Source organism: Hippichthys cyanospilos, chromosome 13 (genome assembly GCF_059441005.1).
Source record: "Hippichthys cyanospilos isolate Australia breed blue-spotted pipefish chromosome 13, RoL_Hcya_1.0, whole genome shotgun sequence".
In the NCBI taxonomy this organism is placed as follows: Eukaryota; Metazoa; Chordata; class Actinopteri; order Syngnathiformes; family Syngnathidae; genus Hippichthys; species Hippichthys cyanospilos.
Window position 1 is genome coordinate 12,434,789 of NC_142381.1, and position 13,292 is coordinate 12,448,080.

Here is a 13,292-nt window from a genome sequence, read left to right on the forward strand (position 1 = left end):
ACATTTAAATGATCAAAAGTGTTTATTTTATTAATTTGAAATTCAGTTAATCATTGATTTTTGTAGCTCTAGTCTCTAAAACCATAGCAATGTCATGAGTTAGGGTTCAACTACTTGCTTGCTCCTAAGTAAAAGCAAACGTTTATAAACGAAATATTGCAATTCAAAACAACAGTGAGAATTCTGTTTAGTCGGAGGAATAAAAACACAGGTAATATTAACTCTAGTCTCTTCTTTCGTAGCACTGTCAAGAATTTACGTTTATTCAACAATTTCCTGAATGGTAGATTAATACTTACAATGTGACTGATCTGCTCTTACCGCAGTCCTGTCAGCTATCTGAGGACAACTAACAGTCCTGACCGACTCTCCAATTAAAGGGTTAAGACGTCCCGTTAGTCCAGCACAGCTCTAACGCTGTATCGCCAGGCGACGGACATCTGCGTAAGCCGGTGTCGAGGAGGATACGTTCTGGTGCTCACAGCCTTTAAGTTTTTAAGCGTCTACCCATCTTACTTTAATCCGCCGACTCGTCGAGTAACCGTTGAGACGAGAAGGTAGAAAAATTACGCAAATTATATATGGCTGCTCCTCACTCTAAAAGATCATTTGCACTTGTTAAGACCAGAATAGGGTTTAGCAGTCTTATACGACCACTCGGGTACGTTTGTTTTAACTTCAACCAACTCTGAGTAACTAAACTTTAATCAAGAATGGCACTGCCGATGTAAAGGCAATATAATTATTTCACTTACAAAAGACTAGGAGGTTCTCTAATTTTGGTCTATAAAAATGACAGAGATAGAATAAAGAATGAAATTTTGAAGTATTTATTTAGCGAAAGCAAAGCGAATAATTATTCACAGTATCAAAAAGTACATGGCTGGGCCTACCATGCCCTCTTAATACATAATACACAAAAACACATTCAATACATTTTGTCTTTCAGCTAATAAATGATTAAGATAAAACTTCGTCCAAGGCTATGAAAAACCATGCACAAAAACAAGTATAATGAAATAAAGATTTTAAAACATAATGAAAGGAGTGGAAAGTTTCTAAAAAGTCTAATACCAATTTTGAAAGAGGATCAAAGTGATCAGTTTCAATCCTCCTACATTGCGAATTAATGACATTATTAGTTGGGCTATCGGATGGATTTAGAATTTAGAATGACTTCCTTACCGGTTTGCTGCTTGAAATCCTCCGAAGGCTAACAACGTCGCAAGAATTTAAAAAGTGTCCAATTCTGAGAGTGACAGAGTCCTACTCCGACTTGGTGGTTTACACCCGAAGCCTGGAGAGGATCCTCACGCTTTTGGCAGGCAAAGGCAAAAAGGAAGCTACGAGTCTTGGGTGTTGGCCTTTTTATAGGACCTCAATCCCATGACTCGATGTACGCGTAATGGAACATACTTTGAACGATCTTAACCTTAAATGGAGGACTTTGAACGATCTTAGCCTTAATGAACGATCTTAGCCTTAAATGGAGGAAGTGAAAGTGTCACTGTGACACTTTGAGCACTTTTAATCGAACGATCGGACATGACTAATATCAACTCAAGGCCAGGCAGCAGCCTTTCCACCAAGAATAAGCATACATGGGCATTTGTTCCTCTTTTGGTATGCTGACCTGGCAGCTCAGTGTCTGTGCTGGCCGTTTAGTAACTTTCCACTTGAACACACGAACATTCCGATATGATTCAGCTGTATCTTGATCAAAGATACAGTTTAAAATGGTAATAACAAGTTGCATATTTCAAATCAGGCTAAAAAAGGCAATAACATATCATATGTGCACATTTACAGAATAAACATGAACATAGGTCTTAACATTTGTGATCAATTGACACTTTTTCCAATGGCAGTTACAGAGTAATATTGAGCATGACTTATTGCTAAAAGCTTGCTTTGATCTTATGGCCTCACAATGTGTCTACATTGTGAGTTGACTTCATGGACTTCTTTAATGTTGGTTGTCTTCAGAGATGATTTGGTGTCTGCTGTTTATGATATATTTATTTATAATATATTTATATTATATTCATTTATTTGTTTTATTCCAGTCGAGGTCAATTCTGACTGGTATCTTAAGCCAATAATTTACATGATAATTTTACATCAATTTGGCTCAATGTTACATCAACATGGCGCATTATTCCATCACATCGCTGCACTACCTGCGTTCACCACTATGTGTCGCCATTGCCCTCATCACATGACACCCCCTCCTTGGATTCAGTACCAGGCAGCCTTGGCATGGCCATCCCGGAGAACCCTCAGAAGTCGTAGTCCAACTGATGTTCCCGCCTAATCTCGTCGAGCAGATCCTCAACCCCAGTGTTGGATGACTGCGGAAAGTCAGTCATCATAGCCAATGTGGATACATGCAATGCAGCATGCAGAGATAGCAGGGGCGAGTCAGCTCGAGGAGGGGCATCAGTGGGGGGAGCCAGGTCATCATCATCCACAACGTCCTCCTCCGAATCCCCATGGGTATCCCCATCATTAAGGTCTCCGCAATCGCACACCATGGGCGAGCGAACCTGGGGTGACAGGGTCGGAGGGGAGGTTGCTCCTGACCACATAGGCGAGACCGGTACAATTACCGGGCTCTTAGGTTGCACTGGGATGCTCAAGGGGACCTCAGTGGTAACAGCGGGAGCCGACTCAGGGACCCCGGCGTCAGCCACCGGAGGACTCGGCTTGGGCATCCTTCTAGGGCTTGTAGCGACACAAAGACCACTGTTAAGGTGAGAGGTAATACAGCGACTGGAATCAGGAAAACGCCAAGTTAAATGAGTCAAAGAATGAACATAACCGAGCGCAGTACTTCCATCCCGGACAAGAGATGGAGGCAAACGTGAACTGCCTCGGGTCATCTTAACCAGTTTGGCTCCGAATATCAGCCCTGTAAATCCTTCCAGGGACAGCCGAAGCTCTGAAAGCAGACATGCATCATTTCTGATATAGACACCATCAGGCAGGAACCAGTTTGGCCCTGAACAGTAGGGTGGAGGGAAGCAACAGGAACCCATGAAGGACTTCCCCACGACCCAGGCGAAGCACACTCGTTCGGTCCCGCACAGGAGACAGGAAGGGAGGCTCACCTATAATTTTCATAACCACAAGATCAAAAAACCGAATTGCTCCTATTCGGCAGGAGCTTCCTTAATTTTTTTGTACATTTTTTGGTTGCCCTTTTTTGCCGCTCGCTTCGACCGAGATACAGAAGAACTGTACTACTCGGGAGCTCCAGGTCGTCCAGCAATCACTGGTGATATAATCTCCAGAGACTGGTGAGGACTAGGGAGCGCGATTCTAGCAACATAAGAAGTAGAATTGGAAAGGTTGTGTCCGGTATAATTTGGTATAGCCGGTGGAGTATCAGTGTAAGGGTGCTGTTGTGGTATGGGTGCATGTGGTGGATCAGTGTGAGTGCGTCTTGGTGATGTGGGTGTTTGGGGTGTGTATGTATGAAGTCTAGGCAAATTATCATCATGATTGGCATTCCGAGGTGGAAGGGTAAAAAATGCAGAATAAGTAAAGAACCAGGCAATTAAAACCAATTGACTAACTATACCAAGCCATAGTAACAGGGAGATTATTCCCCATACTATGCCCCATAGTACTAGCTTGACTGTGCGTATAACCCAGACTTGGCTGGAGCTGGTGCGGCACTTAAGCCGTGTCACCAGGCCCATAACATACAAAGCCAGAGCCATGGCTAGCACACCTTCAAGAATAGTAGCCCCGTAGACTAGAGGGAAGAAAAAGGCAGACACAACGTCTAACACCAGCCAGCAGAGCAGCAGGACAGTTTCCGCTATCCCCACAGCTGTGTTGAGGTTGATTTTCACTCGCCCATGCATGTACACAAGAAAAAGGCCCATGCCATACGTGTAAGTACGGAACAGCAGCCTTAATACCAAAACTTTGGATATAGAAACAATTAGAATTAAAGGTCGAGTAAATTGTCGCCAATCCCAATAGCCAGTGCAGCTATATCCTATCCAAATAGCAAAAATTATCCAAAATTCAATTTCATTACTTACTTCAGTGACGGTGCCAGGTCGTCCGTAAGTAGTATCATTAAGATTGTTTGCCATGGTTCAGCAAGGTTACCTTTCCACCTTTGAGTGCTCAGCTTGGACCCGAGAGACCAAGTGACTAGCGTGCCGCTGAGCCGCGGCTCTTATAGGCAGTTTGGCTCCACCCCTCGGGCGCGGTTTCATTTCGTGGGCTGGCTTTTGCGTCATCGGAGGTTGTCCTGGGTCGTCCCCTCGGTGAGATGAATCGCTGGACTCCGCCCTTGGTGATGAGGTAGATACATCCTGCAACGGCGATGATTCCGATCGCCAGCAGAATCCATCTCCACAGTCCCCCAATTGCTTCAGCCATCCAATCTCCAACAGCAGACATCCCTTCCCCCACAATCTCAACGCTGGTTCTAATGGCTGCCTTGGTGGTTTTGACAAAGGCCAGGCCAACCACTTCGTACCATGCGCAATCATGGAGGTCAGTGCCGCTGCCACACTGCAGCCAGTGTTCAGCGGGGGAGTGACAAGTCCCGTTGTTGTAGATCTTATTCGGGCCCACCCAGTCGTAGCCAATCACTTCCTGTCCCCAGCACAGGCTCCTTCTGAGCGCGTGTCCTTCAATGATTTGGCGAAGGGGATGAGGTTGATTAGGCCGGTACCTTGTGGGTGCAGTCCGATGTTTTGCGATGAACAGTTGGTAGTCTTTCATCCATTTCTGGCAGAAAGTCTCATTTCCGTGTCGATTGCGTTTCCATGTCCCGTCGGACTGCTTTGTCCAAAAGGCTCCTTCATCGTCAGTAGAACCGTCATCAGGAAAGTTCTCTTGACAATAATCTTTCCACTGGGGCCAAGTGTTGCAAGGTCGTCGGGCCAAAGTAACTGAACATTGAGTCTTTTCTTTGTTACAAATCATCCTCCAAGGTCTAGGAGTGGCATACAAGTACGGAGTGTACGAGGGCCAAATGTCCTGTTCTTTGGAGTAGACAGCTGCAACATACTGATACTTGACCCAGTAGTTGGTCGACACATTTAGGCAAGGCATTACATATTGTTTCATTTCAGTTTTCCAAAAACCCCACCATGTTCTTGTGAGATCTCTGGTGTGGAATTCTTTCCATTGCTGTAAGATTCCCTTCACAGTTTTGTTGGTTTTTAGGCCAGAACAATTATATAACCATTGCACCGAAATTAGCTTTTGAACTTCGTATAGGGGGCACCTTGGTGAGTTCCCTACAGACCATTGTTGTTGGTGCAGAGCGTCGTAGATTCTATCTGCTACGCATTTATCAATTTTGTCAAAATCATTTTGTGGTACAGACATCAGATCATCTGGGTTTGGGAGTCGCTGAACCCACATGTTCTGAGGCGTTTTGAAAAAATGGTGAGAGCCTTGGGTGGTTCTATATTCATACCAGAGGTCAAGTCTTTTCTCCCATAGCCAGGGGAGAGACACATTCAACCAATGTTCATAATCTACTTTAGTTATTGGTTGGATGGGGGAGTCTACCCAGAGGTTTGCTACCTCAAATTCAGGGTTAGAAATGCTTGTGGCTACTAAAACCTGGAATTGTTCAGTACATTTACTGCCAACATTCCAATAACAATTTGAAAGTTTTTGTGCCAAAAGACATACATTTGTTACCTGATGCTTTGTTATGTCAAGTTTGTGTTTAGCTAGAACTTTTATAGATCTCCCCAATCTTTTCTTATTTCTAGCTCTAAACGGCGCATGACGGTTAGCGGGGACTGGTGCCGGAGTGGTTAACAATTTTTCAGGCACACAATTTAATTTCAAACAACTCCAACAAGGTTCCCACTTAGGGCGGAAATCAATACAAGTGTTATTAGGTTTTGGAGCGTCTCTTACCCAATTGGTCCCCTCGATCCATTCTCCGTCATCACGCCCGGGCAAGGGAGAGCAACATGACGAATAGTGCCATTTTCCTGTTTCATTCCCTATTTTAATCCAATTTCTTCTAACTAACCTAGTTTCTTTCTTTATCAACAAAATGATTTCAGCTAGAGTGTCCAATTTTCCAGCAAGCATCCACACATCATGGACTGTGAATTCAAAGTCTTCTTTGTGGTCTCGAAACGTTGTTGCATTCTTCAGGAGTTCAATCCCTGTCTTGACTCTGGGTTTCAAATCGTCCTTAACTTTTCTGATAAGTCCTTCGAGCCCCCCAGAATCAATCAGTGGGTATGGGTAGGTCCATTGTATCTTGATTTTCTTGCTTCTGGTTTTCCAACAGGTCTGGTTGTATTCTTTGCTTGTTCCATATTCGAATTTTGTCATTTCTAGCGGGTCAGGCTTGACAATTTTTCTGCAGCTTCGTATGTCACCGAACCAGCAGTTGAGCCATACTGCCACTAAGATTATCGTACAACAAGTAAACAGTATTCGGCAAACATATTTTTCCCAAGGTATCTCATCCAAAGGCAAGATGGATGGCTTGTATAGAGGGAAGCCTCTGCTGGGGCTGAAGTCCTGGGTAGATATCATCGGAGGTTCAGCTTCTTCAATAGGCACCAATTCTATTTCTTCCATTGACTGTGGTTGTTGGCTTACAACCACTGGTTCCTCATAGTGGTGCACCACTTTAGATGGGTCTTCAGGTGCATCACTTTGAGGAGAGCTTGGATCGTTGAGGAGTTCTGTGTTCTTGTATATCGGTTCAATGTTGGCATAAGTCAATTGCGGGGATGTTTGGTGGAGGTAGGAGCCCGGTTCTGGTTCGTTGTCCATGGGGTCTTCTAAGTGGAGACCGCTCTCCAAGAGGTCTTCTTCGATGCTCTCTTGCTGGATGTCTGCCACTTCTGACCCTTCGCTCCTCTAATCCTCTTGTAGTCTTCAGCCATCGCCCACTTCCACGCAGTGACTTGGACCACGCCTGGTTTGGGGGAGGGGCCTTCAACCTCTTGGTCCCGCCCTTCTCCTGGCAGTTCCTTAACTCCCGCTGCGCGGTTCTTGTGTTCCTCTCTGCTCCAAGCTCTAATTGGTCTTATTTGCAATACCTGTATCAATTCTTCGTACACAGGTTGCCTCCATTCATCCAACAGTGAGGTCAATTTCCAATAAGAGTTTCTGCTGGACTCATGGTTTCTTAAGCATGAAAAAGTCGGTGGGTTGTCTCGGCAGAAGTCTTCTCCTACAACTTTCACAATCAGCACTTGTTTGAAGTTGTTGTAGGTCCCAACTGCTTCTTCAGCTTCTCTTTTCTTGATTTCCAAAAACATGGCTCTATCGTTTGTCCACAGGAGTTCTTTGTCCTCCTTGGTGGTCCTGGAGATCTCGATGTAAGGCGGTTGTACATTATCATAGTAGTTTGGTCCCCATCTGACAAGTATGTCCTCATCCTGGTGGGCATTCAGCACCCAAGGCAATCCAGGGGGGAATTTTGTTCTCCAAAGCTCAGTTCCTTGTCGAGGCGTAGGATACTTGAGTATTGCTTCCGCATAGCACCACTGCGGGTTGCTAAACAGATTTGGCATTGAGCCCCAGTCCTCCTGCAGCTGTTCTTTGGTTTTCTTGGGTTCGGAGTAATCTCCGTTGCGGAAAGTGATGTCGGTTTCAATGAGATAATTATGAGACATCTTACCGATGCATGAATGTGAGTAGTCCAGGCGTCCTCTAAGCATAAAAGGAAATTTCTTACCTGCACGTTCTCTTATCAAGTCATTCAAAGCATGGTAATTTGTGTATATTTTCGCCTTCTCTTCTCCAATAGATTGTATCAAAACTTCGTTTTCCAGTTTCTTCTTCTCTTTGTCCGTTTCAGTCGTGTGGTCAATATGCACGTAGTCATGATCCTTGTAGAGCGCACCATGGATCATTGCTCTGTTTCTGTTGTTTCTCCCTCCACTGAGGTCGTTTTGGGTTCCAATTGCCGGCTGCATGCTTCACCAAGTATGGCCAGGCGGTTCTCGGTTCCCTCGGTCTTGGTTGACGGTCTCTTCCACAGCCTGGAGAGTTCCTTCTCTGCTGACTCTTTGCTCAGATGTCTAGTCAAGATTGGAAGCTTGTCGGTCAGGCTGGGCTTTTTAAGCTTGGGGGGCGGAGCCTCAGTTGGTTCCTCCTCTTCTGGGGACTGCCCTTTTTTGGATTCTTCTGCTTTGTCATCATTTATCTCTTCATCCGCTGTTTCAGTTTCTTCACCGGATTCCGCTGAATTTCCACTTATTGGTTTTTCTAGGTAATTTTCCGCGGTCCCCACCCCCAGCTTTATGGCCAAGGCATAGATCCCATCATAAGGTATCATCGTGACTTGGAAAGCGATTTTGATTATGACGGCTTGTTCCGGGTGTCGTATTCTCCCAGGACGTGGTCGGTACCAGAGTTTTCCAAATTCTTCTTCTCTGGGTGTCCTGCTTCCACTGCTGGTGTACGGCGCCAGATGGTAACAAATTACCTTCTTCTTGTACTGCAATTCTTTTTCTGTGAGATCTAGGGCAGTGACATAGGTGTGCAGTGCACTGTCCGCTCCAATGATCTCTTCGGGTGCTTTTGGTCCATCTTCCCATTCCTGGGTCGCTCCGGAGTGAATCATTTCTTTCAACAGTCTAGCCCAGGTTGTCAGTGTCCACAGGCCTTGTGTTGCGTTTTCCAATTTTCTCCTCACTTTGTTGATTTGTGGATCTTCTCCGTAGCTTTCCACATACATCACACTTGATACAGGCTCCACCAGTCGTCGGAGCCACGCCGGAACAGAAGAAGGAGCTTCAGGCCAATTCTGGGCTATCAGCACCTCCAACTGTTTACTCCACTGGCTGTTGCCCACCCCGTATGTAAGGAGAGGTGGCAACGGAATCAGCGGGGTTACTGCTCTTGTCAGTTCTCCTCCAGTTGCTTCATTCAGTTGGACAAGTTTTCCTGCCGTTATGTTTTCCAAGCACTGGTCACAGAATCTCACCTCAAAGCCGTCCCACACACAACGGCACTTCCCGTCAGTTGGGTCAGCTTTGCTGAGATCCAGGCTCCACTGAGCGAAGAACTTGATCCTTGGTAGTGGATTCATTCTGCATAGCTCACATACATATGAGTCTAATACTTTGGCCGGAGAGATTCTTCCTTCCAGGCCATAGCCTCCCTCCGCTTCAATCTGCTCCTCCGGGCTCAACTCAAGATCCGTTGGCTTCAAGTAGCTGGCTCCGGAGAACAGAGTGCGCAGGGCGTTTGGTCTCAGGCAAATGACACAGGCTTCTTGATCCAGTGTCCATTCGAAGTGTTCATCTGCATCCTTCAGCAGATATCCTTTCTTGGCATTGCTCAAATTCATGAGCGCTCTTCCAACATAAATTCCTCCTGCGGTTCTTCGTGTGACGACCGCTCCTCTGACCGCGGCAATGCGGACATAGGGTGGTACAAATTCTGATGCCATTCTTCTTTTGTTTTAGTTACTCTTGGTTGGAGCTGAATCAGCTGATAGTGGTTTGAGCTGCTCCACTCCTTGAATTCCTCGCTTCTTTAGACGCACTGTATTTCTGTCTAATATTTCTTCAACAATGTCAGTTCGGTCATACTTAGCTTTTACTGCAAGATGGCTTGGCGCTTCTCGGGACTTGATCCAGACTTGCTGTCCAACACGAAATGGGCATTTTCTTGCTGGTTGAGTCTTTATATCTGATGTTCGCCCCGCCTCTTGGGCAACGAAAGGCCGTTGGTTCAATTCTTCCGAAGGGGAGGGTCTATCAGTTCGACTTCTCCCGTTCAGGTTGACGCCCAGTTCCACCAATTTTTCACTCCATTCTTTTCCATTTGCATTTTTTCCTAGCCAATTCTTGACTAGGCCAATGGTCCTTTCAGCAACGCCGTTGGCTTGTGGTGTGTAAGGGGGCGAGTAGATCCTTGTCACTCCCCACTTTTGACACCATTTGTCCACTTGAGCGTTCTTGAAATGAGTCCCATTGTCTGTTCTTAGTTCCTTTGGTATGCCAAGCCATTTGCATCCCTCATTCAGGGTTTTTATGACACTATTGGCGTTAGCTTTTCTCACTGCGTTCACGCCAAAGTGTCCTGACATTGAGTCCACAAGCACAATAAGGTACTTCTCACCTTTAGTGCCGTTTACTCCCATGGGTCCTGCTACGTCCATGCAGATTGATCCCCAGGGAACAGTGCTCTTGATTGTCAGTCCATCCGCCCGCTGTCCTCGTCGTCCTGCGTTGTATTGGTTACATGGTACGCAGTCGCGTAGAACTTCGCGGATTTTCTTGTCGGGAATCCAAAGTTCCAACTTTTCCAACTCTTTTCGTGTGGGCAAAGGGCCTCCGTGGCCTAGCGCTTCATGTACGGCCGTAACCACTTCCCTCACGAACTCTTCTGGGACCACTCTTCCACGCGGGGTCTTGTCCCAGCTTGTTGCTCCTACAACTACAACTTTTCTCTCTTGGACGTATCGGTCAACTTCATCATTACCTTTCCAGTGAGCCCCCTCCTTGACGTGGGCTCTCTGGTGGACAACATCAATGTTCAGGTATAACCTTATCTCGGCTATCTTTTTCCATAGCTCACTATGTGCAATAGGTTTCCCTTTTGCGCTCTCGTAACCATTCTCTTCCCAGATGGTCAGATCTTCCATGAGAGCTTGGGCACAATAGTGGCTGTCAGTTATGAGTCTCACTCGTTTTATGTTTCTTGTCATGACTTCCAAAAGTCCTTCCAGCACTGCTGTAGCTTCTCCTGCTTGTGCACTGCCGGATGTTTTTCCTTTGCGTCTTATTCGTTCTTCCCCGTTTTCTTTGAGTATGAAGCCCCAATGGGCTTTTTGATCTTCGGCTTTCTTCGAGCCATCGGTGTAGAGAACCCAGTCATAGGGCTTCTCTTTTTCTTTTTCTTCCACCTTTGGCTTTTTGCCAGCCTTGTCAGGTCCGATTTCCAGGTCGGGGTCCAACAGGATGTCTTCCCATCTTCCCCATCGGACGTTAGTGGCTTTGGTGCTCTCGAGGGTTGCTTTTCTCAGGAATCGGTGGACATTACTTTGAGTGACCACCTTGATGCCTTGTCCTTGGGCCAAGTCTTTCAAAGAGCTCCAATACTTGGCAATTATTGCTAGCTCCCTTTCTTCTTGTGGAAACTTCTTCTCCACATCATCCAGTGTGTAGGTCCACAAGGCAACTAGTCCTGCTCCTTCATTGCTGACGCTTACCATTGCATCTTCTCCCTCGCAGAGTATAACAGCAACTAATCTTGCTGTTAAGCTTCTTGTTTCTAGTCGCACAGCTTCCCTGACTGCTTGTTTCAGGTTTTCCAAGTTTTGTTGGTCTTTTGCTGACCATGTCCATAGTTTCTGATCAGCCGCTGTTTTCCTCAGCTTGGCGTACAGCGGTCGTGCATTTTTCTGGTAGTAGGGAACATGATCCCTGACGTAATTGCACAATCCCAATATTTTCTGCAGGTCATTCTCGGATTTCGGTGGCTGGATTGCTTCAATCTTGTTCCGATATCCTTCTGATAGTCCCAGGTCCTCAGTCACTTGAAAACCCAAGTAGTCCACTTGGAATCTTGCAAGTTGGCATTTCTTCAGATTGAGTTTGAGACCTGCGACTGAGACTCTTTCAATCACCTTTTGCAGCGTGTCCAGATGTTCTTCTTCCGTGTCACTGGCAATAAACACATCGTCAATGTACACTGTGACATCCAGTCCATCCAGCACTTCCAAAACTGCTGTCTGGAACACGTTGGGTGAATTCTTGTAGCCTTGTGGCAATCTTTGCCACACATAGGCTTTGCCTTTGTGGGTGAAGGCTGTTTTTCCTTGCGACGCTTTGGCTAGTCTCATGGAGAAAAATCCATTTGCAAGGTCAATGCACGATTTGTATTTTCTTACTGTCAGAGTCTTCAGTGAAGCTTGGGGGTTGATGAGGCTAGCTCGATTCGCTACTGTCCGGCGATTGAGAGCCTTAAAGTTGATCACTGGCCTCCATCCTCCTCCAACTGCATCTGGTTTCTTCACGGCTTGTATTGGGCTGTTTGTGATAGGATTTTCTTCTCTTCTGATTATGTCAAGTGCCAATAGTTCTCTCACTATTGTGTCCATTTCTGTTACAGCTCCCGGATTAATTGGGTACTGTCTCACTGGTGGGTGCACTTCTCCTTCGATTGTGTGCACATACCTTGGTCCAAGGTCTCCGCAGTCGTTCTTGAAGTGTGCCACAACTGCTTTGTCCAAGATCTTGGCCAATTTTTCTTTTCCTTCAGGCGACAAATCGCTATCTTGTACTTGTTGTTCTCTTACAGCGGGCACGTCCACTGGCTTGTACCATTCTTGCGGTGGTGCAATTCCTGTTGGACCTACTCGTATTGCTTTCATCTTCAGTCTTTTCAATCTCTTCTGCATTGATTGTCGCTTGTTTTTGGGTCTTTGCATTTCTTCCAAATCTCTTAATGACAATAAATTGTAAGGGCCAAGGATCCAAACAATTCCTAGCCATATTCCATATTTCATTTGTTCTCTTCGTCCATTTGCAACTATTACTGATAGGTGTCCTAGTGGCTTTAAGGCTCTACGGGTCATCGACACCTGTGCTCCTGTGTCCACCAAGTAGGGTACTCCCTCGATGTCAGCATAGAGACAGTCTCCTCTTCGGTAGGCACCTTTCAACAGAATGACCCGTGCCTCGTCTGCCATTATTGCTGGGGCTCTCCAGAGCTCGCTTCTTTACGAGCTTCATGGAGAGCCTTCTTTTCTTCTGGTGTCATTTTCAAATATTCTTCTTTTGAAACATATGCTCCAGGTCCTGTCTTTTTGTAGACCTGCTTTAAGTTGCTGTTTGAACTTTGTCCTTGGTCTTCAGCTGGTTTCTGCTGTCGATCCTTAGAGTAGTTCGATCTCGATTGTTGTTGAGGCTTACTGTAGGCTTGCTTTTGTTGTTGTTGTTGTTGTTGTTGCTGTGGTCTCGGCGCTGGCGTTTGTTCATTCCCTCGCGAACGATTAGGGGTGGCCGAGGCCTTCCTCTTCTCACTGTAGTGCTTGGCCAGCCGGTCCCATTGCTTGATTGACGCCTCAATTTTGTTTAAAGTTGCATCTGGACCCATCCTTATGAAAGTTGTATCACTTCCTCTTTCTTCTGTAATTCTTCTTAACACTTTGACATATCTAGTAGGGGTTATGACTTGTTTCAACTTGTACCACACATTCAGTAGTGTTACCCCTTGTTTCAGTTGATCTTTGGCTCTGTCGATGTAGGTATCTTCATCCTCCTCTTCGTCATCCACCCATCTTTTGTAGACCTCGTCTGCAGTTTCTTCCGGGC

At 45.9% G+C, this 13,292-nt stretch overlaps 2 protein-coding genes across 7 annotated transcripts in view; one reads left to right on the forward strand and one right to left on the reverse strand.

The window, feature by feature from the left end:
* diaph2 (diaphanous-related formin 2) overlaps positions 1-13,292 on the forward strand; it is a 363,565-nt gene that overhangs the window by 34,745 nt on the left and 315,528 nt on the right. The window lies entirely within an intron of this gene.
* LOC148413886 (uncharacterized) lies at positions 4,171-5,925 on the reverse strand. Its single transcript, XM_088432031.1, has one exon. The coding sequence runs from the start codon at positions 5,395-5,397 to the stop codon at positions 4,171-4,173; it is 1,227 nt and encodes a 408-aa protein (XP_088288157.1). The 5' UTR covers positions 5,398-5,925.